The sequence below is a fragment of the Astatotilapia calliptera genome, chromosome 5 (genome assembly GCF_900246225.1).
Source record: "Astatotilapia calliptera chromosome 5, fAstCal1.2, whole genome shotgun sequence".
NCBI lineage: Eukaryota > Metazoa > Chordata > Actinopteri > Cichliformes > Cichlidae > Astatotilapia > Astatotilapia calliptera.
The window spans coordinates 2,670,190-2,697,350 of record NC_039306.1 but is presented as its reverse complement, the minus strand read 5'-3'; the positions used below and the strand labels follow the sequence as shown (position 1 = coordinate 2,697,350).

The 27,161-nt window shown below is 45.8% G+C and overlaps 3 protein-coding genes across 3 annotated transcripts in view; 2 read left to right on the top strand and 1 right to left on the bottom strand.

Moving 5' to 3' along the window:
* Positions 1-5,576: 5,576 nt before the first annotated feature.
* LOC113021830 (MKRN2 opposite strand protein) lies at positions 5,577-10,108 on the bottom strand. The gene is made up of 4 exons (XM_026166596.1): positions 8,281-10,108; positions 8,004-8,053; positions 6,358-6,526; positions 5,577-6,127 (listed from the first exon to the last, which is right to left on the bottom strand). Exons 1-4 carry the CDS (start codon positions 8,481-8,483, stop codon positions 5,896-5,898), a joined length of 654 nt encoding a protein of 217 aa, XP_026022381.1. The 5' UTR covers positions 8,484-10,108; the 3' UTR covers positions 5,577-5,895.
* A 4,031-nt stretch (positions 10,109-14,139) lies between these two features.
* Positions 14,140-19,081, top strand: mkrn2 (makorin, ring finger protein, 2). Its single transcript, XM_026166595.1, has 10 exons — positions 14,140-14,282; positions 15,536-15,664; positions 15,736-15,875; positions 15,951-16,085; positions 16,162-16,337; positions 16,437-16,502; positions 16,570-16,718; positions 18,296-18,406; positions 18,554-18,698; positions 18,779-19,081. Exons 1-10 carry the CDS (start codon positions 14,257-14,259, stop codon positions 18,947-18,949), a joined length of 1,248 nt encoding a protein of 415 aa, XP_026022380.1. The 5' UTR covers positions 14,140-14,256; the 3' UTR covers positions 18,950-19,081.
* A 433-nt stretch (positions 19,082-19,514) lies between these two features.
* Positions 19,515-27,161, top strand: part of LOC113021827 (protein FAM107B-like) — a 29,697-nt gene continuing 22,050 nt past the window's right edge. The window contains exon 1 of the mRNA XM_026166593.1: positions 19,515-20,822. Coding sequence (XP_026022378.1) covers positions 20,799-20,822 — 24 coding nt within the window. The 5' untranslated portion in view covers positions 19,515-20,798. The remainder of the gene's footprint in view (positions 20,823-27,161) is intronic.

Below are 27,161 nucleotides of genomic sequence, written 5' to 3'. Positions count from 1 at the left end.
TTGTGATGTTTGGAGTATGTAGTTAGTGTGTTGTGTAGTCATTTGTTTTGTTTTGTGTGTCAGTGAGGGCACTTATGAACTTCACAAAGGCAGACTGCAGTGTAAACTCTGTCTCCAGGACGAGTGATCCACTTCCTGTTGTCAGACCTGCAGGTTTATCCCTGTGGGGGTTCTCCTCTGTCTTGTGGTGGACAAACTACTTTTTCTTATTGTGTCACCTGATTGTTCTTTAATTTTAGTTTTAGTAGTATTCTTAAAAGGTTGTACCAAAAGCACCAGATGCATCGGCTGCATTTTTAGGTCTGTAGTTGTGTAAAACTTTATTGTTTATCAAATTTGTGCATAAGTTTTTAAAATAAAATGAACGTTTTTATGTTCTTGTGTGATTTCAGATCAGTTGTAGGTTGTGCTGAAAAAACAATGAAACAAACAAGGTGAGAAAAAATGAATAATAAATGTAAAATCAAACGTAGTTAAAAGTGAGCCGTTATATCCTGAAGCCCAGCGGGTTAATTGTTGTGTAAATTTAAGCAAACAATTTCATTACTTGTAATAAAAAGAGTGAAACTGAAGTTAGACTTGTGTTTGTAACTGAACCATGTTTTGTAGCTTTCTGGATTTTATACTTATTGGGCTGCATATTTATTTATTATACAGGCTATACCAGGGGTCGGCAACCTTTTTGATGATGAGTGCCATCTAAATTTCCTCAGAAGTCAATGTGCCATATGATTGCATTAGCAATAGATTTAATAACGCTCTATATCAACAGTTACACACTATATAGGACAACTTTATAGAATTATATTTGAATATTTGTTCGCAGATGTTGGCAGCTATCAGTGAATAGTTATCAGCTATTATGAAGCAAAAAAAGACTTTTTATCCATAACAGCAAATGAACTGTACAACAGAAAATGCAAATGCTATTTATGGTCTCCTCACAACAATGATAAGAAAAATAAACTGGGCCAATATGGCATGTTTGTTAACACAGAGATACACATCCGGCAGCCTCGCCTCCGTCAGTGCGCCCCAGGGCGGCTGTACCTTGCCATCACCAGTGTGTGTGAATGGGTGGATGACTGGTTGTGTAAAGCGCTTTGGGGTCCTTAGGGACTAGTAAAAAGCGCTATACTGTCAATAAGGCCTCTGCAATGTTCTGAAGACAGTTAAAGTTGTCAGGCAGTGATGTCCAGCAGGTGAAAATGCAGCTCCATGAACACACACAGCTGTGGATTCCAGCTGCATTCGTAGTTCTGCAAACTTTGACCACAGAGTCGAGCTTTTCAGTTCAATCAGCTGCATTTCGATGTCCTCTGTTTCCAAACAGCAGTGTTGGGGAGTAACGGAATACATGTACCGCCGTTACGTATTTAGAATACAAAATATGAGTAACTGTATTCCGTTACAGTTACCGTTTAAAAAGGTGGTATTCAGAATACAGTTACTTTGTTGAAATAAATGGATTACACTGCGGTACTTTCCTGTTTCATATTGTCGCGGGTCAGGACTGTTTGGGTTTGTTTGACAGCTACGCTCTGTTGTTCCAGGCGGCAGCGTTACGGTTGCCATGGTTACAGGGCGACGCTCTCTCTCTCTCTGCGACTGTGTGTTTCCTGGGTGAGAGAGCGCCTTTTCGTTGTTGTTGTTGTTGTTGTGCTAAGCTAACAGGCAGAATGCTACAAGCATAGCTCTAAAGAATGTAGCATCATGGGTAGTGTAGTCCGTGTTGCAGGGAGAATGGACTGCCATACACGTTATGGGTCTGTGAGCGAGGAGGGAGAAAAAGGCGAGTGGAAAGGTACGAGTTGTCATCGAGGAAAAACGGGAGCTGGAAGCATGTAAATATAATAATAACCACTGCAGCCAAGAAGAGAGCCTGACGAGCCCAGCTGTAAGTAAGCTATTAAGACTCGACTGTACACCGTGTTCCTGTTCTCCTCCGAAAACAATAAGTTCTGTTGGAGCCTTTCAACGCCTCTCTCTGTCTCTCGCAAGAAAAGTTGACCCACACAACAAAGTAAAGCTATTTTTCGGCTACGAGCCGACAGGGACCCCGCCGTATTAGTCAGAGGTCCCTTTACTACAGTTCGGAGTCGCGGACCTTCAGTAATAGTAATAAATCACACAGCAATAGTACATTCACGTTGTTGTAAAAAGCATGATAATATATTAAGTAATCCAAAGTATTCAGAATACGTTACTGTCATTGAGTAACGTAACGGAATAAGTTACAGAATACATTTTGGGGCATGTATTCTGTATTCTGTAATGGAATACATTTTAAAAGTAACCTTCCCAACACTGACAAACAGTTAATGCGAGACAAATCCAGCTGCTCATTAAAGCTTTCTGGATTGATCGAGTTTACGGATGTATCCGTGTATCTCCGTGGTGCTGATGCTGCGCTGAGCAGACAGCTCCTGAAGTGTCAGAATGTGGAAATTTCAACATCGCTTGAAAAAACTGCCAGCTAGCAACATCCCTCTCACTGGTAGGCTAAGTTATTTTTAGCTAATTACAAGTTGAATCTGGTAGTTGGGGTTGTTAGCTAAGATACTGTCATTAAGAAGCGGCACAACTAATGTGTCTATGCAACAAGGGCGTAGATTTGGCATTTTAAATGAGAATAAGAAAGAAAAGTGTTTCTTTGTGCCCCCCTCTCCCTGTTAATGCCCTACCTGCCCCCCTGGCAACACTTTGCTAGACCCGCCCCTGCACAGTTACCAGCTGTCAGCTACTTAGAAAAGGATCCTGGTGTTATTTGTCTCTCAGAAACAGTTCATAACTTCAACTCATCCATGTCACCTAAAAGGTAAACCTGTTTCTCCATCACAGCTCTGATGGTTCAGTAAGGACATCTCCTGGTTTCATCTTCATGTTTCCCTCTCACCACATATCCAAACCGACATCATGACCAGCAGCTTCACAGCTGTGGCTCCAGCAAACATCAGCTGATACTAGAAAGTAATATTAAATAAATTCTAACAACAGCTGATCAAACGTGCTGCTGTTGTTTAGCGCGACATCCGCTGGTTTCCTCTTTCTGGCACAAAGTGAGAGATAAACAAGAGAGAAAAGCTGATCAGCTGATCATTGATCAGTTTCATGATTGAAGGAGCAACAGGAGAGGGAGGGGGAGGATGAGAGGAGAAGAAGCAGCTGTGCAGCGTAAAGACGCAGAAAAACTGCAGCTTTGTGTCTTTTTCCATTCTAGCTGAAGTCCGGGACAAACTGTGTTTCTTTTCACCTCAATACCAAACGCATAATAATTTCTCTGAATACAAAACGATTCTGTTTTTTACAGGACGGTCATGCCGACCACAGAGCTAGCCTTCCTGATCAGTTTCTCCAGCCTGGATGAGTCCTTCTTTGCTGTGCTGCTCCCCCAGCACACCACAGCATAGAAAAGTACTCCAGCAACCACCGACTGGTAAAACATCCTCAGGAGCTTCCTGCAGATGTTAAAAGACCTCAGCCTCCTGAGGAAGTACAGTCGGCTTTGGGCTTTTTTATACAGGTGCTCTGTGTTGCATGACCAGTCCAGTTTATTGTCCACCCACAGCCCGAGGTACTTGTACTTGTTGACCACCTCCACCTCCTCCCCCTCTATCTGAACCGGCAGTGGACCTTCTCTGGACCTCCGGAAGTCCACAACCAGTTCCTTAGTCTTTGAGGTGTTGAGTTGCAGGTGGTTTGTGTGACTCCATGCGACAAAGTTCCTCACCAGACTTCTGTACTCCTCTTCCTGATCATCCCAGATACACCCCATGATGGCCGTGTCATCTGCAAACTTCTGAATATGGCATAATTCAGAGTTGTAGCAGAAGTCAGAGGTGTACAGGGTGAAGAGAAGAGGGGACAGCACAGTTCCCTGTGGTGCTGCTGACCACAGTGTCAGACGTGATGTCCTTCAGCCTGACGTACTGTGGTCTGTCGGTGAGGTAGTCGGAGATCCAAGCCACCAGGCAGGGGTCCACCTGCATCCTGTTCAGTTTTTCCTGAAGCATACAGGGCCGGATGGTATTAAAGGCACTGGAAAAGTCAAGAAACAGGATCCTGACCGTGCCTTTTCCCCCATCCAGGTGTGAGTGGGCTCTGTGTAGGAGGTACAGGATGGCATCCTCCACTCCGACACCCGCCTTGTATGCAAACTGTAGTGGGTCCTGGGCATGTTGTACCTGTGGTCGGAGGAGGTTGAGGAAGAGCCGCTCTAGAGTCTTCATAAGATGTGACGTCAGTGCCACCGGTCAGAAGTCATTCAGCTCATTGGGCCGGTTCCTTTGGGGACCGGGACGATGCAGGATGTCTTCCATAGGGCGGGCACTCTCCCCAGTCGCAGACTGAGGTTGAAGACTCGTTGTAGCGGCTCCCCAAGTTCAGCAGCACACGCCTTTATGTATGTGTTGTGTTACTTTACAGATTATTTATCTTCAAACATAATTAGTTACTTTATTACTTAGTTACTTTTTAAAAACATGATACACAACCTGAATAAGTAGAATGTAGAAGAATGGGAGGCAGAGCCTTCAGTTTTCAGGCCCCTCTTCTGTGGAACCAGCTTCCAGTTTGGATTCAGGAGACAGACACTATCTCTACTTTCAAGATTAGGCTTCAAACTTTCCTTTTTGCTAAAGCATATAGTTAGGGCTGGACCAGGTGACCCTGAATCCTCCCTTAGTTATGCTGCAATAGACATAGGCTGCCGGGGGATTCCCATGATGCACTGGGTGTTTCTTGTTCACTCACTATGTATTAACAGACCTCTCTGCATTGAATCATATCTGTTATTAACCTCTGTCTCTCTTCCACAGCATGTCTTTATCCTGTCTTCCTTCTCTCACCCCAACCAATCACAGCAGATGGCCCCGCCCCTCTCTGAGCCTGGTTCTGCTGGAGGTTTCTTCCTGTTAAAAGGGAGTTTTTCCTTCCCACTGTCGCCAAAGTGCTGCTCATAGGGGGTCATATGATTGTTGGGTTTTTCTCTGTATGTACTGTACCATATGAAGCACCTTGAGGCGACTTTTGTTGTGATTTGGCGCTATAAATAAAATAGAATTTGTTTTAATCTTTGCATCAAGCAAATATTAAATTATATGCAACAGTGTTTAAAAGTGTTTAACTTGTTTAACATTTAAACCTATCACCTGCAGCATATAAAATAAAATCGTGTTTTGTGTATATACTCTTTCCAACAGATGAAAGTAAAACACATCAGAAAGAAATAAAATCACAGATTCAGCAGCACTGAGTCGTGTTGCTCTTAAATTTATTGTCACCAGTTTAGCAGGAGTGGGGCGGGTGGAGGTTTGCCCACAGCGGTCATGTCAGTGGGAGGATCCGGGGGTTTCTCTGTGAATGTCACGTTCCCGTGGCAGCGTGCTCGCTGCTCGCTCAGATCTGAAGTTTAATGTTTCGCTGTAAGAAGTTTTCTTCCCACGCAGAGTGTACAGTGGACGCTAATGTTTTTATCACTTTTTATGGACTAAAACTCAAAGTAATGTGAGTACTTCCACGCTTTAAATGCTGCATGGTCGTACTTTCACGGTCATGGCGATGACCATCCCGCCACATTCTGCCCCCTGAGGGTGAAAACCTGCAGCTCCACGCCAGAGAGCTGCAGGAAGTGTGATTTAAGAAACTTTATTTCAGAATAAAATAAAAGATGTAATTTCCTCTGAGACCCTCGGTGTGGCTCAGGGACAACAAAAGGTCAAAATTCACACAACTAACGAGCTAAAGAAGATCAGGTGGAGGACGAGCAGCCCCAGGTTCAAATCCTCACACACACAGACATGAACCAAAGCTCTGTGTCTGTGTCTGTGTGCGTAGGTCAGTTCATTGCACATCAGGTCTGACACTGAAGCGTCACATGTGACCAATGACAGCTGCTCAGCTGCTGGGCTCCGCCCCCTGAGCGTGCTGCTGTCGGTCCACCTTGTAGAACTGGTGTTTCTGGATGTGCCGGTACAGCGTGGTGTATTTGGACACCCTCCTCATCCTCGGCAGGATGAAGGTGTGGGTGAAGTCGTCTCTGCTCAGAGCGCCGCGGCCCTCGGCTGCCAGAACGCCGTTCACAAAGTGCAAGCAGAAGCTGAAGCAGTTGTGGTTGTTTTCATCAAACCTGCGACACACAGAGAGAAAAGCTGTCGACAGATTTCTACACCTGCAGGTGATGGTGGTGATGGTGGTGAAGGCGCCGTGGCGGCGAAACACGCCTGTGTCTGGCGACCACCGCGGGTCACCTCGAACCTGTCTGACAGCGAGGGAGGCTCATAACGACAGAACGCGTTCAAGCTTCCTGCCTTCAAACAGCTCTCAGGTAAACTGTCAGGAAGGTCAGGTGTGAGTTACCTGTGCCAGGCAGGGTCCCACATAGGCCCGTCAGAGAAGCGCTCCAGGTACTGGTCCCACTGAGCGAGCAGGTGGAACATGTCGGGTCGGACCAGAGGGACGCTGATGCTGCGCTCCCAGCCGCTCTGATCCCTGCGGACGCCGCCACGAGTGTAGTTATACACAACACCTGCACACAGGTAGGAGGAGCTGATCACTCTGATCACTGGCCACGGGTCATCGATCACATTGATTATTGATCATTGTTTGGCTGCAGAGCTGAAATCTGTCAGGCGCTGCGGGAGGATCACATCACATCTGTCTGAGATGAATGATTCATAACGTTAAATTTAGAGAACATAAAAATAAATTATTTATAAAATCTAAATTATTAAAATTAGGAGATTTAGTGAAACCACGGACACTATTAATTACGTTTAAGGCTAAAAAATAATATTTTGCCTTTTAAGTTACAAAGAGTATTTTTAACGTGTTCGGGGGGAGAAGACAGAAGGAAATTTTATTTTAAGCGTCAGCTACACAAAGATTAATGAGTCCAACGGTTAGAGGTATACGACTGTGGAAGTGTCTTCATCATCATTTAAAGAGTTGTATAAATTTACATTGTTTTAAAAAGTGTTACATGTATAAAATTAAAATTAAAAAACTAAGCTGTAGTGCCTCTTCACCTCACTGTACAATACCTTTGTGCAATACTTTTTGTAAATAGTCAACAGTGCAATAGACTCAATACTTGAAATGTGCAATTCACTTGTATTTTTATTTTTTATTCCTATTTATTCTATTTATCCCCTTTGTATATTTTATTTATATTTGTCTCTGTATTTATATATGTGTGTGTGTGTGTGTGTGTGTGTGTGTGTATATATATATATATATAACAATTCTGTAACTGTAACTTCGGTCGTTGCTGTGCTTTTTGGAAATCGAATTTCCCAGAGGAACCCACCCGAGGGATTAATAAAGTTCTATCTTATCTTATCTTATCTTAAAACGATAACTCAATATGAAATTGGAGTTCACTGAAAAAGGATCCATTATTTTATTTACTCATCTTTTCTCCTTGTTACTATGTGGAGTGGTATATTCTGATTGTAAATGTGTTGTTAGGACCGGAGATAAATGTTAATGTTAGTTTGTTCCTTGACTTTTGGTGCCCGCTTGCAATATAAGTTGGATTGTAGAGAGGGGGCGGGGTTTAATAAGAATATTTTCTTCTTCCTGCTGCTTTTCACACGTGGTTGCTTTACTGATAGAAAGTGTGGTTGGTTTGTCTGAAAGAACTAACTGTGGAAGCTGTTGACCAAGTGTGAAATAAATAAATGAAATGTTTAAACGTGTCTGAAAGTTTGATTTTGGTGTCAGTCGGTAAAGTCGCCGACTGACACCGACGCTCTGCACTCGCCTTCGTCCTTCCTGTCGCCGTGACCGAACTGAGACGTGGTTGAACGTCTTTGATTAGATGAAATCAGGGATATGGCAGGTCGGGGGCGTGGTCAGCGATCATGTAGCGTCCTATTGCGAGAGGATGGTGACTGTCTGCGAACGTTTGATCTGAAGCTGAAACGACACCTGACCAAGCCTCCACCTGTCTGCTCGCACCTGAGCCCACGATCACCAGGTGACCTTTGACCTCAGAGACCTACCTTTGGTGTTGGAGATGCCGGTGTGAAGATCAGCCGCCCCATCAAAGTCTCTGAGGATCAAACAGCAGGATACACTGGTTAGACTGGGTACACTGATTGGACTGGTGGGATTGATTTAGTAATTCTACTGGGTACACTGGTTATACTCGTATCACCTGGTCCAGTATGATGACTGGTTCAAACTTCTTCATGTTCCTGTGGGTACACTGACTGTGTACCTGGCAGTGTGCTCACCTGTGTGTAAACACCTGAGTACCTTCACCTGTGTGTGTGTTACCTGTCCAGGTTGTCGTGTGCAGGTGTGACCAGCAGGCAGCAGGACGTCTTGTGCCCATTGGTGAAGGGGGAGGGGAGGCTGACTGGCGCCTCCTGCAGTCTGCTCCCCCTCAGCTCCTCCCCGCAGCTCGGGCACTGCTCCGGCACAGAGAAGCAGAAGATCTCCTTCTGACAGTGAGTCAGACGGATCACGCTGCGCTCCATCACCTCCTCCTCTCTCGTCTCCTCTCGTCCTGCTCCTCCGTTTCTCCTCTTTGACTTCTGCCTTCCTCTTCTTCTCTCCTTCTCCTTTTCAACCGTCTGCGCGGTTACAGCCTATCAGATAACATCACTGTCTGGCCCCAGCCTATCGGGTTGTGGGTGCAGTCACAAAGATGGTCACGTGACCAGGCTCACCTGTCACTTTTTCCCCTCGAACAAGGCGACCTTTGGACTGCGTGGGCAGTGTTGTCACGGAAACGGGACCTGAGCTGCAGTGCATTCTGGGATTTCAATGTCCTGTAATCACAGGCCTGCTTTCATTTAAAGAGCACATTTAAAAACACAAAATGCTGCACAAAAACAAAACAAAGAGCACATCAACTCACACCGCTCCAAACGGAAAAAGAGACTTAAAAACAGGAAGCGAAGATGCCTGTCTCATATTTAAAGGCAACGTATTCCAAAGTTTGGGAGACACAGTTGAAAAAGTTCTCCTCCAAGTTCCAGTCTAGTTTTCGGGACAACCAAAAGCAGCTGGTCAGCTGATCTAAGGGCCGGCGAGGGAATACAAGGCTGAAGAACATCAGAGAGGTATGGAGGAGCAGGACCGTTCATAAGCCAATGTTAGGACTTCTGTGATAAACAGGAAGCCGACGATGAGAAGATGCTGCGTGTGATAGTGAAGAGACGGGCAGCAGCATTTTGAATAAGCTGAAGACGTTACAGCAGGAAGTGCCATACAAAATAAAAGACAGAGAAACTTGAGAACAACTGTCATTATTTCCAGAGAACAAGGAGAACAGCCGGCTTTGACTGCAGTCGTCACTGAGCTGTGATTGGCCGAGCACACAGGACACGCCTCAGTTTCTCCGTCTCACCTGTCAGGAACACCTGATACACGAGCTTCGAAGTCAGATGACAGATTTGCATCTCACTGGAAGTCGACCAATCACATTTCACTTAGATGGAAACCAGAGGTTCCCGTCACTCTGACACAGTCAGAAGATCTGACATCATCCGGTTTTATCATCACGTTGAACGTGACTGAAGCAGCTCTGCTTCAGGGCAGCTTCCTGTCCTGAAACTCTGATCGTCTCTTCCATGTTTTGGTTCTGCACCAGATGAGCCGATCGCATTTCATTTCCCCGATCTCCTGCACGACGACACGGCTGACCAGCCCTCCCCTCCGTCAGCACCAGCTGCTGCCTGTGGGCCTCAATCTGCCAATTGCAGTGACTTTTACTTTCCACAGTAAAACAGACCTTTCAGCTTTTATTTTGAAGAGCTGGATGTAAATGTGCTCGTCAGCACTCGGCTCAGCTTCTGTAGTTTTAATGTGGCTGTAAATAAAACAGGCACTATGGAAAGATTCAGGCGTGTTTCACAGCATGTCTGTGGGATCGCACATACCGACCTCATCATCAAACACACTGCTGCTTGCGCTCTATCTAACCTATTAGTGTTAGGTGGGGTTGGGGGGGCACCGAGGCTCTCATTAGTTCCCAGAACTTAAAAAAATTGTGCAAACTCGTTGCCTCAAAAAAAGTAATGCTTACTGAAGATAACGACATCGTGCTCAAAGTTTCTGACTGTGCAGGACGAACTTTTACCCTCTGACAAACATTTCAGCTTCTACTACATTCAAAAACTATTTGTGGTAACTTTTTAAAATTTGCTGACACACTAATTAAATGCAACTAAATCACATTATGTTTGATCTCGTTGAACTTTAGAGATTTCTGGTACAACATTTAATATAAACACTGTATGATTTAAACATAATAATTAACAACAAACTTTTATTTTCAAATCCACAATCAGGTGATCATCCAACATCCTGTTCTACTGAACAGCAAATGAGTACAATGTCATCACTGTAGCTTTTGTTATTTAATTATATTTTAAATATTGTCATGGTCCTGAGTCTGAGGACTCGGTGTTTTGTGTTTCTTTACATTATTCTTTGTTCTCGGTTATTCTGTTTTGTATTTTGTTTAGGTTTGCTATGTGTTAGTGTTTTGTTTCATGCCTGCCTGTGTTCCCTCTGTCTGTCCATGGTGTTATTGTGTCTGCTCATGAGTCTGCCGGTCAAGTTCAGTGTCCTGTCTGGGTCTCTGTGTCTGTTAGTTTCCTGTTTTATTCTGAAAGTTCATGTCTCATGTCAGTGTGTTCAGTTTTACCTCTCCCCTGTCTCGTTAGCCTAATTGCTCCCAGCTGTGTCTCCCTCCTGTGGCCCATTCCCTGATTACTCCCCGTGTATTTAAGCCCTGTGTTTTCCTGTGCTCTCTGTCGCGTCGTCTGTTTAATTCCTTCTCAGTCTGCATTATTCTGTTACCCGGTATTCATTCTGCGTCTCTCTGCCATCTCTCTTTGTGCATTTTGCTCCTCCTCCCATGAGTGTCTGGTTTAAATGGCCTGTATTTATATAGCGCTTTACTAGTCCCTAAGGACCCCAAAGTGCTTTACACATCCAGTCATCCACCCAGTCACACACACATTCACACACTGGTGATGGCAGCTACATTGTAGCCACAGCCACCCTGGGGCGCACTGACAGAGGCGAGGCTGCCGGACACTGGCGCCACCGGGCCCTCTGACCACCACCAGTAGGCAACGGGTGAAGTGTCTTGCCCAAGGACACAACGACCGAGACTGTCCAAGCCGGGGCTCGAACCGGCAACCTTCCGATTACAAGGTGAACTCCCAACTCTTGAGCCACGATCGATTTAAGTTTTGTTCTTTAGTTTTCCCAGTTTAGGTTTGTTTACTCCCCGCTCTGCTCTTCCTGTTTTGTCACCTTCTCACCGCTGTAAATAAACACTCACTCGCACCCCAGCCAGTACCTGCATTTTGGATCCTTTTTTCAATACACCACACGACTGCCCCCAGCCGTGACAAATATGATCACATTTAAATGTTATATTTAGTTGTTAGCCTATTTAATAATCTCACAATGAAACAATGTCTCAGATGTAATTATTCTACACCAAGTTTAGGCTTCCTGTAGCTTTGTATTGTAGTTACATCACTGACATAATCAATATAAATGTATATTGATCAAACAACACAGAAGCTGGCGTGTTGTAGTATGTTAAGGATGGTTTATTTCCATTACTGCCTGAAGAAAGTCTTTAACACTGTCCCAGCTTCCCTCCAGTACAGTGGCAGTGGCTGTGGGTTGGAGAGCCAATTACCTTGATCCTGCAGGTGACCATCTTCACTGACTGCACCACCTGTGACGGAGGACTCATCTCACCTGATGTAAGCAAACATATTCTTTAGAACACCGACTTATTTGCTTTCTTAAACGTTTTTCTTGTATTTGCTACAGAACAGACCTCAGGACAGACAATCGAGCTGCGTTATTACACTATTACCAAACAATATTGTAAGTTTGATATAAACATGATGCCATCCATCCATTTACTTCCACTCATCTGCAGCTGGGTCGTGGAGACTGGCAGTCTAAGCAGAGAACCCCCACACCTCCCTCCCCCGTAGCTCATCCAGGGGAACTCCAGAGTGTGCTGGTCCTGGGACACGCCCACAACCCCTCAGCCAGGAGGCATCCTAGTCAAACCACGTGAACTGGCTGCTTTCAATGTGGATGAGCAGCAGCTCTACTCTGAGCCCAGCTTGAGTGACTCTTCACCAGGATGGACTCCCTCCACATCACTGCAGCTGTGGCCCCAATCCATCCATCTCTCGTTCTCGTGAACAACACACTCCTCAACTTGGGGCACCAACTCATCCCTGATGCAGAGTGGGCACTCCATCCTTTTCTGGCTGAGGATCGTGGCCATAGATTTAGAGGTGGTGACTCTCATTTCAGCCACTCCACACTCAGTCGTGATTCGCTCCAGTGAGAGCAGGAGGCCACCACCTGATGGCTGACCAAGCCCAACAGAACCCCAACAGGACCCCTCTTCAGCTTCATGCTCATTACCACCAACAGGCACCAACCACCCTAAAGTCACAGCTCCTTGCAGCAGCCTCAACGATATCCATCCTCAGCAATGTTCCCTCACTGCTGGCACGGTTTCTGCACACAGAAAATCTGCTTTGTGCACAAAAACAAATCTACCCTGAATTGAAATTAAAACTTTAACAATTCTGTTTTGCAGTGTTAGTCAGTGAGTGACTGGCTGATGCGATTCACATTCGTATATACGCAGCTAATCAACGTGGTTGACAGGCTATGACAGCGTCCTTATGTTAGTTGTTAGTTGTTTAGGGAGGGGAAGTTTTAGGAGTGACGGCGTGTTTGAGATGTGAGAGATTTGCGACGTTTAGCACAAATCTTGTGTAGTTAGTGTGTAGTTAGTGTGTAGTTAGTGTGTAGTGTAGTCAGTAGTTTTGTTGTGTGTGTCAGAACAATGAGGCGCCTGCTGAGTGTTACAGGTGTTACAGCAGTGAAACATCTGCTGCTGTCAGGCCTGCAGGTATCAGGCTGTTGTTCTCCTTCATCTCATAGTGGACAGGAATTATTTTTGGAGCGGCACAAATAATCTGTGTGGCATCAGATTTGATGCAGAACAGCTGATTGTTCTGTAAATAGTTTGAAATGTTTATTTAATAAACGCCTTGGCTGCATTTTTAGGTAAACAGCTGCAAAACACTTTGTTGTTTGCATGACTCAGTTACTTTTTTGAAGAAGTAACTATATAATTAATTACCCAGCATTGGTCATTATTTACTGTATTTCCAGACAGAGTTACAGACTCTCTCCCAGACCACAGACTCACAATACAGTCAGAGCAAAAATAAATAAATAAAAAATTTAAAAAAGAAAGTTGTGTTTTCAAGTTATTTTTGCTTCCAGTAGTGTTAACATGCTGCACATGGACAAGATCTTTTTTAAATTCTCATTGTCAGTGGGCTAATCAGGTAATTAAAAGTCGTCTAACATAAATGCTGTAATTTGATTATTTTAAATAGTCCAGTCTGTTTTTCTTAATGTTACTGTACTGGAGCAACTGTAACCCACATAATTTCCCTTGGGATTAATAAAGTATGCTGATTCTGAAAAGCTCGAGTAAAGCAGGCAACCTATGAGTTGTAATCTTATTTTCGATTAAAGACAATATTCGGTTTACCAGTTTACCACTCCAGCTTAGTCGACTCTTGGAGTCTTTTAAAAGCAGTTGAATACTTCCGGTTTAATCCACCCTTCTGCTGATATTCTTTCACTATTTGTGTTTTGTTGTTTTGTTTTGTTCTTGTGTGTGTGTGTGTGTGGGGGGGGGGGGGGTACCTTAAATTCTTTTGTAACGTGATTCTTTCTTTATTGTGTTGTAATTGTTGTTCATTGCTTTATGACTGCCGGTCTGTGAAAAGAATATTATGAATTAACCTACTATTTACCTACTAAATGAAAACACTGCAAACATGACGCATGTTGGAAGGAAACTTCTCTGCTGTGGTAACACCACCAGCTTATATGACGACATGAAGAGCACGAAAAAGTAGAAAAGAAGAAGCAGGAACAGACCCTGGCAAAGAAACTCCAACTGAAAACACTCAAACACTTTCAGCTCTATTTTATTACCGAACACACAGAGACCTTCACATTCCAGCTTTTCAAAAATCCCACTTGCAAAATAACAAAAAAACCTGATTGTGTTGTGATTATTGTGTTAAAAGAGACGCTTTCCACGGGTTCGTACTTCCGGAGGAAGTGGAACCTTATTGCTGTGCCCGCCGTTCTCCGTCGGAGCGGTTTAAGCGGCGCACCGCGGTGACAGCTCGGAGCAGTTGTTGAAGGTCCGCGGGGAAGATGAGCACCAAACAGGTGACCTGCAGGTGAGGGTGCGTGCGTGCGCGGGCGTTTGTGTGTGTGTGTGTGTCTGATCTGTCTGAGTGTCGTCGGGTGTCGCGCTGGTGTGACCCGGATGTCCGCGGACTGTTAGCCTCGTGCTAATGTTTTTAGCTCTTAGCTCCGCACTCGCCTGTCCTCGTCAGCGCGTGTGCCTCTAACTCTAACTGATCGATTAGTAATCAGTGATTCCAGGTGTGTTTAAGTGAAAGCTGAGACTAATCAGCTTCTCCAGGATCGATACTTCTGATTTAAAGTCACGTAAAGAGCTGCAGCTTTAAATCAGAGGGCAGACTCCGCCCCGAGGCTCACCTCGGGGTCACGTGAACGTTCCCTCCTGCGAAAATGAAGGCGGCCGCTGATGGCGTGAAACTTCAATAACAAGCACAGGAACACCGGAAGCTGGTCCGAGTCTGAGCGCTCTCAGGTAGTTGGTAGGTTACAGGGGGTGGGAGGGGAACAAACTGTCAAACAGCCAATCAGAAGCCGCTGAGACTGCAACTGCAGTTCCCCTGGTGTCCAGCAGGGGCAGCAGTGACTCACGCCCCACAGACTGACATGTTAAAACTTTACAGCAGAAATAAACATGTTTACAGCCTAACACACAAACTGTTCTGGCCTCTAGAGATAATTTCCCCCTTTGTAACACCTGTATTAAACTTTTGTTACAGAATAAAGAGGATGTAAAAGAGTGGGATGAGAAGGAAAAGTGTCACTGTATGCAGATGACGCACTTTTCAATACTGGAGAAGGCTTTAACAGTTTATCTGGGTTCATATCACAAGTCAGAGACAATTATAAGGGCACAGGAGGAGAATGTTTTTAGAACTCACCTGTTTAAACTCAATCAAAGGGGGCGTGGCCTCTGTAAGATCTTTGATGAATCAAAACACAAACAGAATGATGAAAAGATGAAAAATGTAGCACGTGTACAAAACTACAAGTTAAAAACTTTGTTTTGAAAGTTATTTAAATAAAAGTAAAAAATAAAGTCTTATAAAAGTCAAAGAGTTTGACACCTCTCCCATCATCCGCATTCATACGTGGATGCCATCCGTCCAACAAAGAGATGTCCTCTCTGTGTCACCCTGGGGTCTGAAACACCTGGGCGGGTAGAATAGGATCCTGATTGGTCAGAATGTGAAGTAAACACACAGTAAACTGAGGTAACAGGTTAAACTGCGAGAGTGATTTCACTAGAGTAGCAGGTCTTGTGGCTCACAGGTGTGCTGCGTTTCAGGTACTTCCTCCACGGCGTGTGCAGGGAAGGCAACCGCTGTCTCTTCTCCCACGACCCGAGTACCAGCAAACCCTCCACCATCTGCAAGTTTTACCAGAGAGGGGCGTGTGCCTACGGAGAGCGCTGCAGGTAAGGCCCTGCCTACCTCTCACCTACGTTTGCATCACTGTGACTCATTTCACTTCCTGTTTGTGCTGCAGGTATGATCACATCAGGCTGTCATCCAGAGGAGGAGGGAGCGGAACTTCAGAGGACCTGACAGGGGGAGGAAGAGGAGGAGGAGGGGCAAGTAGGTCTGGCAGAGGTGGAGCCAAGAAGACGCTGGTGCTGAGAGACAGAGGTGAGGAGACGATGAAGCTCTTACAGAGTCACGATAATGATTGCAGGTAACCCCGCCCCCTCTGTGTTTTCTCAGTGCTGGGCGTCGAAGACGTGTTCAGGGGCCCATCAGACAACTCGGGGTCAGAGGTCACAGCAGCAGCGACTGCATCTCCGCATTCATACGTGGATGCCATCAGGGCGGGTCTAGACGCCTCGGCGCAGGAACGAGGTAAGACTTGAGAATCCTCACATTTGATTGGCTCTTATTGGTAGCACGTGAAGATGTTTACCCGTGCTCTCTGCAGCTCCTCCTCCAGTGGGCGGGGCCTACCCGGACCTCCCCCAGCTGTGTCCCTACGCTGCCGGCGGGCGCTGTTTCTATGAGGACAGTTGTACGTATCTCCACGGCGACCTGTGCGAGGTGTGCGGCCTGCAGGTGCTCCACCCCCAGGACCCCGAGCAGAGGAGAGCGCACGAGAAGGTGTGCATGCTCATGGCGTTTCAGTGACCTCTTTGCGTTCATCAGTGTGAGCGCACACAGATGTGCTGCAGCTGTAAATGATCTCGTGTCTGTCTGCAGATGTGTCTGCTGGCCTTCGAGGCCGACATGGAGAAGGCGTTTGCGGCCCAGCTCAGCAATGACAAGGTGGGTTTGATTTGTTTTGGGATTGGTTGTCTTGGTGACCGGCCTTAATTAGTTACCTGTTGTTCAGGTGTGCTCCATCTGTATGGACGTGGTGGTGCAGAAGGCGAACCCGTCAGAGCGCCGGTTCGGCATCCTGTCCTCCTGCAATCACATCTTCTGTCTGTCCTGCATCCGAAAGTGGCGCTGCACCCGAAACTTCCACAACAAGATCATCAAGTAAGAATCCAACAGGACCGGGTCAGGGGTCAGGCACCAGGGTCAGGGACTGGGTCTCTGTATACTGGGGGGAAACCAAGACTGATGGTGTCTCGTGAGATCTGATTGGGGCTTTACTTTGTTTCACTCTCGTTAGGATCCTTCCCTGAGTCAAAGAGCAAATATAATACAAAAGTCTGCTGAATAATAATTTCCTCTCATAAACATTTAAACTTCACCTAAATCATACAGGTAGGTATTTTAAAATAACTACAGATATTAAATAATGACACTCATCTCCAGGCTTTCCCAAAATAAGAAGTTCACTTAAACCTTTGATATGTTCAGCTGGGATACCAAACGATCAAACTACACAAATAATTCTCCAGTTGGAAGTCTTTCTTAAATGTTCTGTAATTTCTAAAGACTAACATTAAACATTTCAGAATTCCAATTTTGCCTTGTCTGATTACACTTTTTATACACCTGTCATTCACCACTCAGGTATGTTCTCATATAGGGCTGTTCGATATAGCGATACACAGTGGAACAGTTTAACTAAAAATTCAAGTTACGAAGGCGCTTAACGGCAATATTTCAGCCTGTGTTACGGCAAAATACTCGCGTAACAAAATCCACTGGCTCTGGCCCAGAACGCCTACAATGCCCACAATGCCTTCCGAATCATGTGACAACCCCCTTAGTCCTTGCGCTTCGCTGTTCCACCGGAACGACGTGTTGTTGTTGCAGGTAGCAATTAGCCTATAGCCTATCGTTCACTCAAAAGTCGCGATGGGTGCTTTGACTTATGAAAATTTTCGACTTAGGAAAAACCCTCGGGAACGAATTAATTTCGTAAGTCGGGGTTCCGCTGTATATCGGATGACGATATAAAAACATCTATCGTTTCATTTTACGCTATCGTTTGTTTCATGGTGTTGCAAAATAAACTTTTTATAGCAATATTTTCTCATCGTTTTGATGGTCGCTGTAGTGGCTATATTCATTTCTTAAAGTTCTCTCTTTCTCTTATATTTAATATAACCACACTACGGACGGACAAGCGCCTGTTTTTATGTGTTGTCGTTAACAACAACGACGGGAAAACCATCGCATGTCCGCTTGTTTATGTTCCACATAAACCTTTCACAATAAAGCTCAGGACCCTGAAAGACTATGCAGAGCATTGATGGATGAGAAGCAAAAAAGAGCCGCCAGGTGCTAAAAAATAAACCGTAGACTCAAACGTTAGAACAGGCTTTTCCCCGCAGCACGCCGTGTAATAAATACTCACAAAGGAAACGGCGGCCGTTACAACTTATGTCTAAAAATGTATCGTTTCATTCATCGGTTAAAACACTCGACTCCAGCTACACGACGCGCAGCTGGAAACACTTCACGCAGGTCGAGCTGCCCGAGATTCACAGAATTTACAGAAAATGTTACATTGTTGTGATTTACATCGTTATCGGACGATAGATGTCTTATATCGGGATATGAGGTTTTGGTCATATCGTTTTGGTCTGGCTGGGCCTGACTGGGTCTGGTTGGGTCTGGCTGGGTCTGGTTGGGTTTGATGACCTCTCTGTTTCTTTCAGGTCGTGTCCACAGTGTCGGGTCATCTCAGAGTTCGTCATCCCGTCGATGTACTGGGTGGAGGACCAGGATGAGAAAGACCACCTTATAGACCTCTTCAAGTCCGGAGTCGGGTGAGTTGCCTCTCTGTGTCACGCCCACCTGCTCTCAGGCACTTATGAAGAGGATCCAAAGATCTTCCAGGATGTGCTTTCAGGTGGTGTAAACAAAGGTAGCTAAGGTGTGTTCAGCTTTCAGTCATACTCTGTGTGTGTTTGCAGTAAGAAGGCCTGTAAGTACTTTGATCAGGGCCGTGGCTCGTGTCCGTTTGGTGGGAAGTGTTTGTACCTCCACGCCTTCCCGGACGGATCGCGGGCGGAGGCCGAGCGCCCACGGAAGCAGCTGAGCTCGGAGGGGAGTGTGCGGGTCAGTTTGAGTCCTTGTTGTTGTCCATAAGTGGAAGGCTGTTGGGTGTAGTAGTCTCTAAACTCTGTCTCTCTGTTTAGTTCATGAACAGCGTCCGCCTCTGGGACTTCATCGAGGAGCGCGAGCAGCGGTCCGTCCCTCCCCTGCCGTCCCTCACTGATGACATCACAGAACTGAGGGAGCTCTTCATGCAGATGTCGGGGCCGAGCCACGAAGACGAGCCGGAGACCTCGCCCGCCAACGACCTGTAGTCTCCATGAAACCTGTGCCGGGTCCACACCAGATCATGTGATAAGGGGCACGTTGTGTCCGCAGGTTTGATTCCCTGAGACGGGATGGCGCTTAATTTATTGTGTACATGAGTAAATACAGTCTGAAGACCAGCTTCTGTGTGGTGGAGTTATTTTGGTGGTGGAGGGTGGGCATAAAGGTCCCGGAAGGTCCTTAAAACTCAAAACCAGATCTGATATAATAATAATAATAATGGATTGGATTTATACAGCGCTTTTCTAGGTACCCAAAGCGCTTTACAATACCACTATTCATTCACTCTCACATCCACACACTGGTGGAGGCAGCTACAGGTGTAGCCACAGCTGCCCTGGGGCAGACTGACAGAAGCCAGGCTGCCATATCGCGCCATCGGCCCCTCTGGCCAACACCAGTAGGCGGTAGGTGAAGTGTCTTGCCCAAGGACACAACGACCAGGACAGAGAGCCCAGGGATCGAACCGGCGACCTTCCGGTTACAGATACGCTTCCCAACCCCCTGGCTCGTGTCCTGGTGCACCTCTGATGGCTCCCGCTGTGAGGTCTGTTCTTCAGACTGAGGTGCAGCAGGAGACGAGCTGGCGGTGGAGGTGCTCTCTGAGGTTACCTGCTGCTTTTAAACCTAAACAAGAATCCCTGATGGTGATTTCAAAATCAATTTTAAAACTGGTTTTTACTGTAAAGAGCGCCTCGCCATCGTGCCGCAGTGCTCTGACAGCCCTCCAGGGGGCAGCAGTAGCAGACTCCATGTGAGTGTGACCCAATCAGAAGTTCGGGGATCAATTCCAGGATGCTCTGCATGATGAAGGTCGTGTTTGGGGTGTAGTTTTATGATAACATGACTGGAAAGGAAAACAATTGAGCTGCTGAAATAAAATGTGGACTTGTGAAAGAATCGTATGAAGCAGTGAAATAAAAACGTGTGAGGTTTGAACTCCTAAATCTGCTCCAGACAAACACAACGGGCCTCTGCCAGCGAAGAAACTCGGACTGGAACCGAACGCTGAAGACTGATGAGCACTGCTGGGTGGCACTGCAAACATTAGTATCAGTCTGGTCGTTAATACTGAAGACTTTTACCTTTTAAAGTCAGCTGATTATGGGCAGAGCAGTGTGTCCTGATTTATGACATGAACCATCAAAACACACTGACCATTAAATCACTGTCACTTTGACTTTTCACAATAAAACACCTCCCAGCCTTTATTTTGGAGGGCTGGGTGTAAACGTGCCTGTTTCTAATGTGCTGCAGGCTGTAAATAAACCACAGAAAGGTTCACATGTTTCTCAGCATGTTTGACCCGTATTTGTTCATTAAGAATGATTTAACAAATATCGATCTAATACCAGCGCCAATATCAGATCGATATGCAGCATTAATATTCAAATGTGTGTCACTGGTTCACTTCATTCGTATGAACGCTGAACTCCTCAGACTGTCTGCACTCCTCTGAGAGGAGGTAAGGAGGAGACTTAAAGCTCTGCTGTCTCCTCTGATTACTTTAATCCAGCCGGAGCTCCTTAACTCCTCACAGCTGAAAGCAGGGAGTCAGGCAGGAACAGGTGGCCTCCTCCTCGCAGTCACACTGCGTGTGCTCAGCTGGCCGCTCCTTTCTGGTTCCTGCTGGTATGAAGTTTTCGGAGTCGCCTCACAGTCTGCAGGGTTAACGGAGCCCAGCGACCGGGCTGTCAGGCTGCCAGGCAGCAGGGTGAGCAAGAGGAGGGGAAGGCGGAGGAGGGGGCGCCGAGGCTGCTGGGAAAAAGTAAAAGAAGGAGAAGCTGTGGGGAGGACGCAGAGCCAGGGAGAGGCCTGAGCAGGGCACCGAGGATCATGGGAGCAGTTTATGGAAAGAAGGTGAGTGATAAGCGCTGATCAATGATCCGATCATCTTTACAGTTAGTGAGAATACTCTGATCAGATCCTCACACCAACAGTTTAAACTCAGAAATCTGGTGTTCGGTCATGCGATCACCTGCATGTACAGTGGGGCAAAAAAGTATTTAGTCAGCCACCGATTGTGCAAGTTCCCCCACTTAAAATGATGACAGAGGTCAGTAATTTGCACCAGAGGTACACTTCAACTGTGAGAGACAGAATGTGAAAAAAAAATCCATGAATCCACATGGTAGGATTTGTAAAGAATTTATTGGTAAATCAGGGTGGAAAATAAGTATTTGGTCACCTCAAACAAGGAAAATCTCTGGCTCTCACAGACCTGTAACGTCTTCTGTAAGAAGCTTTTCTGTCCCCCACTCGTTACCTGTATGAATGGCACCTGTTTGAACTCATCATCTGTATAAAAGACACCTGTCCACAGCCTCAAACAGTCAGACTCCAAACTCCGCCATGGCCAAGACCAAAGAGCTTTGGAAGGACACCAGGAAAAGTATTGTAGACCTGCACCAGACTGGGAAGAGTGAATCTACAATAGGCAAGCAGCTTGGTGTGAAGAAATCAACTGTGGGAGCAATCATCAGAAAATGGAAGACATACAAGACCACTGATAATCTCCCTCGATCTGGGGCTCCACGCAAGATCTCATCCCGTGGGGTCAAAATGATCATGAGAACGGTGAGCAAAGATCCCAGAACCACACGGGGGGACCTGGTGAATGACCTGCAGAGAGCTGGGACCAAAGTAACAAAGGTCACCATCAGTAACACACTACAACGGCAGGGAATCAAATCCCGCAGTGCCAGACGTGTTCCGCTGCTGAAGCCAGTGCATGTCCAGGCCCGTCTGAAGTTTGCCAGAGAGCACATGGATGATACAGCAGAGGATTGGGAGAATGTCATGTGGTCAGATGAAACCAAAGTAGAACTTTTTGGTATAAACTCAACTCATCGTGTTTGGAGGAAGAAGAATACTGAGTTGCATCCCAAGAACACCATACCTACTGTGAAGCATGGGGGTGGAAACATCATGCTATGGGGCTGTTTTTCTGCCAAGGGGACAGGACGACTGATCCGTGTTAAGGACAGAATGAATGGGGCCATGTATCGTGAGATTTTGAGCCAAAACCTCCTTCCATCAGTGAGAACTTTGAAGATGAAACGAGGCTGGGTCTTCCAACATGACAATGATCCAAAACACACCGCCCGGGCAACAAAGGAGTGGCTCCGTAAGAAGCATTTGAAAGTCCTGGAGTGGCCTAGCCAGTCTCCAGACCTCAACCCCATAGAAAATCTGTGGCGGGAGTTGAAAGTCCGTGTTGCTCGGCGACAGCCCCAAAACATCACTGCTCTCGAGAAGATCTGCATGGAGGAATGGGCCAAAATACCAGCTACTGTGTGTGCAAACCTGGTAAAGACCTATAGTAAACGTTTGACCTCTGTTATTGCCAACAAAGGTTATGTTACAAAGTATTGAGTTGTATTTTTGTTATTGACCAAATACTCATTTTCCACCCTGATTTACGAATAAATTCTTTACAAATCCTACCATGTGGATTCATGGATTTTTTTTTCACATTCTGTCTCTCACAGTTGAAGTGTACCTCTGGTGCAAATTACTGACCTCTGTCATCATTTTAGGTGGGGGAACTTGCACAATCGGTGGCTGACTAAATACTTTTTTGCCCCACTGTATGTGTGAGGATATTCATTCTGCGCGATGAAGGTTGCAGCAGGTGTGCTTCAAATGTCCTGACAGGTGACAAATTGAAGGAAAATGGTACCCCTGTGGTGCGGGGTGGGGGACGGCTGTAAGCACCATCCATGGTGCAGAGATCGGTGGGACGAAGAGCTCACCTGTACCTGCTGGATTGAATCTGAGGTGCTCTGTGGTTTCAGTGTGAGTGTTTGGTGTGCTGCAGAGCACCTGATGGCGCTGTGGGCGAGGGCTAGTCTCTTTCAGATGAAGCCGTTCGGCGCTGCGATCAAGACTGCCGCAAGCCGCCATTTTTAGATGTGATAAATTAAAGGATATAAAAACAGATTAGTGACTGACATCACCGTGAGTCTGTGAGCCTACAGCAGTCCAGAACAGCTCCTGAAGGCAACAGACTACAGGTAAAAGATGGCCCATGTGACGCTGCCCATTGGTCAGGGAAGTTATCACACCTTGAGCTGAGCGTTTTCTCGTTCCATCTTTGTGTTTTGAGATGGGACGTGAAGAATCTGACCGAGGAGCGAGACGCTGCGCGACATTCTCCTACTCCCTGTTTCCTGATTCCTACTTCCTCCTCTGAATGGGACCAAAATGAGTTTTATGTTTTATTCAGTCAGACCTAAAAGCAGTGACTGACACCATAAAATCATCAGTAAACATCTTCCTGATGAGCATCTATGCAAGCAGACTTCCAGGTGAGTCGCCCCCTGCTGGACATCAGTTAGAAGTTCACCTCTGATGGCACCTAAATTCAGCAGAAGCTGGCAGATAAAATGAAAGATGAGCTGTTTATTGTTGCCGATTGAAATCACGACCTGCCACCGTCTCTGAGAATAAACAAGGTTTTTGCGTGGAGGTTCCAGTTCTTTAGCGTCGAACGCTCACCTGGATCATGTCTCAGATCACCTGGCTCCAGACATTCATGACCTGCTCCGTAAGGTTCGACTTTCAGAGAAACTGGATGAGTCACATGACCTCATGAGCAGAGGTCAGAAATCGTTTCAGAAACTTTTATTTGAATTTTTGGAAAAAGCACCGCTTTACAAAAAACACCTAAGAACGTCCAACCTGAATCAGCTGATCCACCTCGAGCACAGGAAGTGAGTTATTCTGAGGTCAGAGTGAGAGAGGCTTGGTGCTGCACACCGTTTATTTACAGATTTTTAACTCGTTCAGATGATTTCCTGCGATTCACGTTTGGCTTCGAAACACCTCAGAACAAAGGAGCACCTGCTCTCACCTGAGAGCTTTAGCCAGGTGGGAACTGAGCAAGTCTGAGAGAGGACGAAGGCCAATCGTACGCCTCTCCGATCAGGGTGAGGATGACTCCATGGTGTTCAAATTACCACACGGTTTGTGTTTGTGTTAGTGTGTGTGAGTCTTTAGTCGGGCAGATTAAGCTGATCCAGCAGTGAGTGAAGCAGCAGGGAAAGATCAAAGTGATGAGGTCAGAGGTCAGAGTGGAAGCTCACACACAGCTGTGAGATGTGTTTTGGCCTGCGGTCCAATCACATTCCTTGCTCGATCAGACGATGCTAGCTGGTGCTTATGCTAACCTGCTACAGTCCCCCTCACCGCTGACCCCGGCCTCGGAGCCGCAGCTGTACCACTGCCGAGAGTCCAGCAGGGGGCAGACAGTCCTCAGGGTTCCGGTGGTCTTCTGCTTCCTGTTCCCTTTCCAGCAGCGGCCGGTGTTCCAGATCAACTGGCGTTTAGATCAACTGGCGTTGGTCGAACAGATGTGTGGCAGTCTTGCGTTTCAGGAGCTCCTACCGACAAACCAGCAAAAAAACACCAAATGTGTCATCTGTGACACTTGTGAGGTTGTCTCAAACACACTCCGTCAGTCTTGATGCTGTTGAACAACAAAATGTTTAAAAATGTGGCGAGTTTACCTGGTGATATCCTCATGCGCGACGCGATCGCGAAAACAGCAAACAAGTAACACCACGCCGATGTTGTTCACAGGACAGCAAGAGTAAACGATCGGGAGACCCTTGTCGTCGTTATCGTTCCACTCGCACGGTTTATTTCACCGAATTCAGCGTTTTTGCTTCACAACTAAAGCGAGCAGTTTGCTCTGTGCACTAACATGGACTCGAGTCAACCAGCGCCACCTCTGGCCAAGTGCCACAGCCTACAGCCAGATCAACCTGTGACACACATCTGCACCACGTTTGAATTCGTGTCATGCACATTTGTACCTTTCAATTGTGTGTTTGTGCGTCATGCAAATAAACCTTTGAAAAGAATGAAATGATATCATATATTCCTTATTGGCCTACATTTGTACAAAATTCCAAATTATATACACAAAGTCATAGAAATCACCACTCCAATTGGTCATCATGATTTTAATATTCTCTTTTTCCATAACAATGAAATACGCCTTGGACAAATAAGACACATCAATATTTCATTAGTGTTGTAACATCACATGTCGCTAGCATAGTCTGTCTGTGTCTTTTCCCTGAAAATGAATATTTCCAGCCAATATAGGCAATCCATCAACATGGCTGGAGTTATATACAGTCTGTATAAGTGTGGTTAATCTAATGAAGATTTGTAAGGAGACGGCAGTTACTGTGAATCCACAGCAGTTACACAGTGATTCGTAATAAACAGCCAGTGAGAGTGAGTGGATATGACTGTTCCCACCACTAACACATGACCATAGCCCACTACTAGATTAACTTGTGACACATCTGCACCTGCTGCTATGATCACAGTGAGTAGAGGCTGAGTGGCTGCACTTACCCCTGGTACATCCAAATCTGCCCACAAACATGTTGAAAGATGCAATGCCAGCAATGTGGATTGTCAACACTGAAAACAATCAGTAAGCAAAGACAACAGGGATCACTTTTTTCTGTTTATTTAGCACCCACAACATTTGTAGTCGCCTTCTGCACAGGGGAAGTCCACACACACTGTGTGGTACCACTTTCCACAGAAGGTGCAATCTGCAAGATTGAATGAGATTGTCAGAGTCATTGTCTGGCTGTTTATTACTAATCACCTGCTGTACATTCACAGTAACTGCCATCTCCTTACAAATGTTTATTAGATTGACCACACTTATGCAGACTGTATATCACAACCAACTCTAACATGTTTGTTTGCAGAGGGAAGACACAGACAGACTACGCTAACGACATGTGATGTTACAACACTGGTGAAATATTAGTGTGTTCACGACATTTTTCGTATGGGCAAAAGTATTGATATCAGGATGGTGATTCTTATGTGTATGTCATTTGGCATTTTGTACAAATGTAGGCTGATATTAAATACATGATATCATTTCATTCATTTCAAAGGTTTGTTTGCATGACGCACAAACACACAATTGAAAGGTACAAATGTGCATGACACGAATTTAAACGTGGTGCAGATGTGTGTCACAGGTTGATCTGGCTGTAGGCTGTGGCACTTGGCCAGAGGTGGCGCTGGTTGACTCGAGTCCATGTTAGTGCACAGAGCAAACTGCTCGCTTTAGTTGTGAAGCAAAAACGCTGAATTCGGTGACATAAACCGTGCGAGTGGAACGATAACGACGACAAGGGTCTCCCGATCGTTTACTCTTGCTGTCCTGTGAACAACAACGGCGTGGTGTTACTTGTTTGCTGTTTTCGCGATCGCGTCGCGCATGAGGATATCACCAGGTAAACTCGCCACATTTTTAAACATTTTGTTGTTCAACAGCATCAAGACTGACGGAGTGTGTTTGAGACAACCTCACAAGTGTCACAGATGACACATTTGGCGTTTTTTTTGCTGGTTTGTCGGTAGGAGCTCCTGAAACGCAAGACTGCCACACATCTGTTCGACCAACGCCAGTTGATCTAAACGCCAGTTGATCTGGAACACCGGAGCTCTCATCTTAGCTGCTCTTCTTCACATCTGTGCCGAGGTCTCTAATACACCTGTTCTTCACACACAGGTGTGCCTCGGCTCTTCTTCAGCCTGAACTGCAGAAACGGTCCTCCAGAGCCAATCACAGCGTGTTTTATTACTTCAGCTTTCGTCTGTTGTTACGGGAACCCAGAGACTCAGACCTGTGGTCAGAAGCTGGTGACCTGAGCACAGCTGCAGCTGCGTCTTTCTCACTTTGTCATGTTTGTTTTTTATTGTGAAAACTGGTGAACGTGTCTTTGTTCTTATTTTTGGATTCAGATCTTTCTGATGTTGTTGACTCGTGTTTTCTCTCTCTGACCCGGACTGTTTAACCCTTTCACCCCTCCCAAAAACCTGAGATCAGCTGATTCTGGGTCAGCTGACTGATGAAGTGATGTCAGGTGGATCATTAAGGTGGCAGCAGCAGCTGAAGTTTCTGAGGGTGGTCTCACACACATGAGACTGGCTGTCTCTGTGATCAATAATAATCTGATGCTTTTACTCAATCAATCAATCAATCAAAATTTATTTATATAGCACATTTTTAAGACCGAAGTACACCAAAGTGCTTTCCAGTAAAATCGCAGTACAAATAAAATCACACTAAAATATAAATTACAAATATATAAAATATAAGATAATTACATAATCTAAATACAGAGCCAGATGTAAATTACCCTAATTCGC

What these genes read in the sequence shown, in the direction of transcription:
- LOC113021830 (XM_026166596.1), bottom strand. Translation starts at nt 8,483, where the DNA reads ATGGAGCGCAGCGTGATCCGTCTGACTCACTGTCAGAAGGAGATCTTC. An exon ending in GCACACGACAACCTGGACAG is followed by an intron (nt 8,054 to 8,280) that starts GTAACACACACA and finishes TTTGATCCTCAG; the next exon opens with AGACTTTGATGGGGCGGCTG. An exon ending in TGGGACCCTGCCTGGCACAG is followed by an intron (nt 6,128 to 6,357) that starts GTAACTCACACC and finishes TGTGTGTCGCAG; the next exon opens with GTTTGATGAAAACAACCACA.
- mkrn2 (XM_026166595.1), top strand. Translation starts at nt 14,257, where the DNA reads ATGAGCACCAAACAGGTGACCTGCAG. An exon ending in CCCAGCTCAGCAATGACAAG is followed by an intron (nt 16,503 to 16,569) that starts GTGGGTTTGATT and finishes CCTGTTGTTCAG; the next exon opens with GTGTGCTCCATCTGTATGGA. An exon ending in CTCTTCAAGTCCGGAGTCGG is followed by an intron (nt 18,407 to 18,553) that starts GTGAGTTGCCTC and finishes GTGTGTTTGCAG; the next exon opens with TAAGAAGGCCTGTAAGTACT.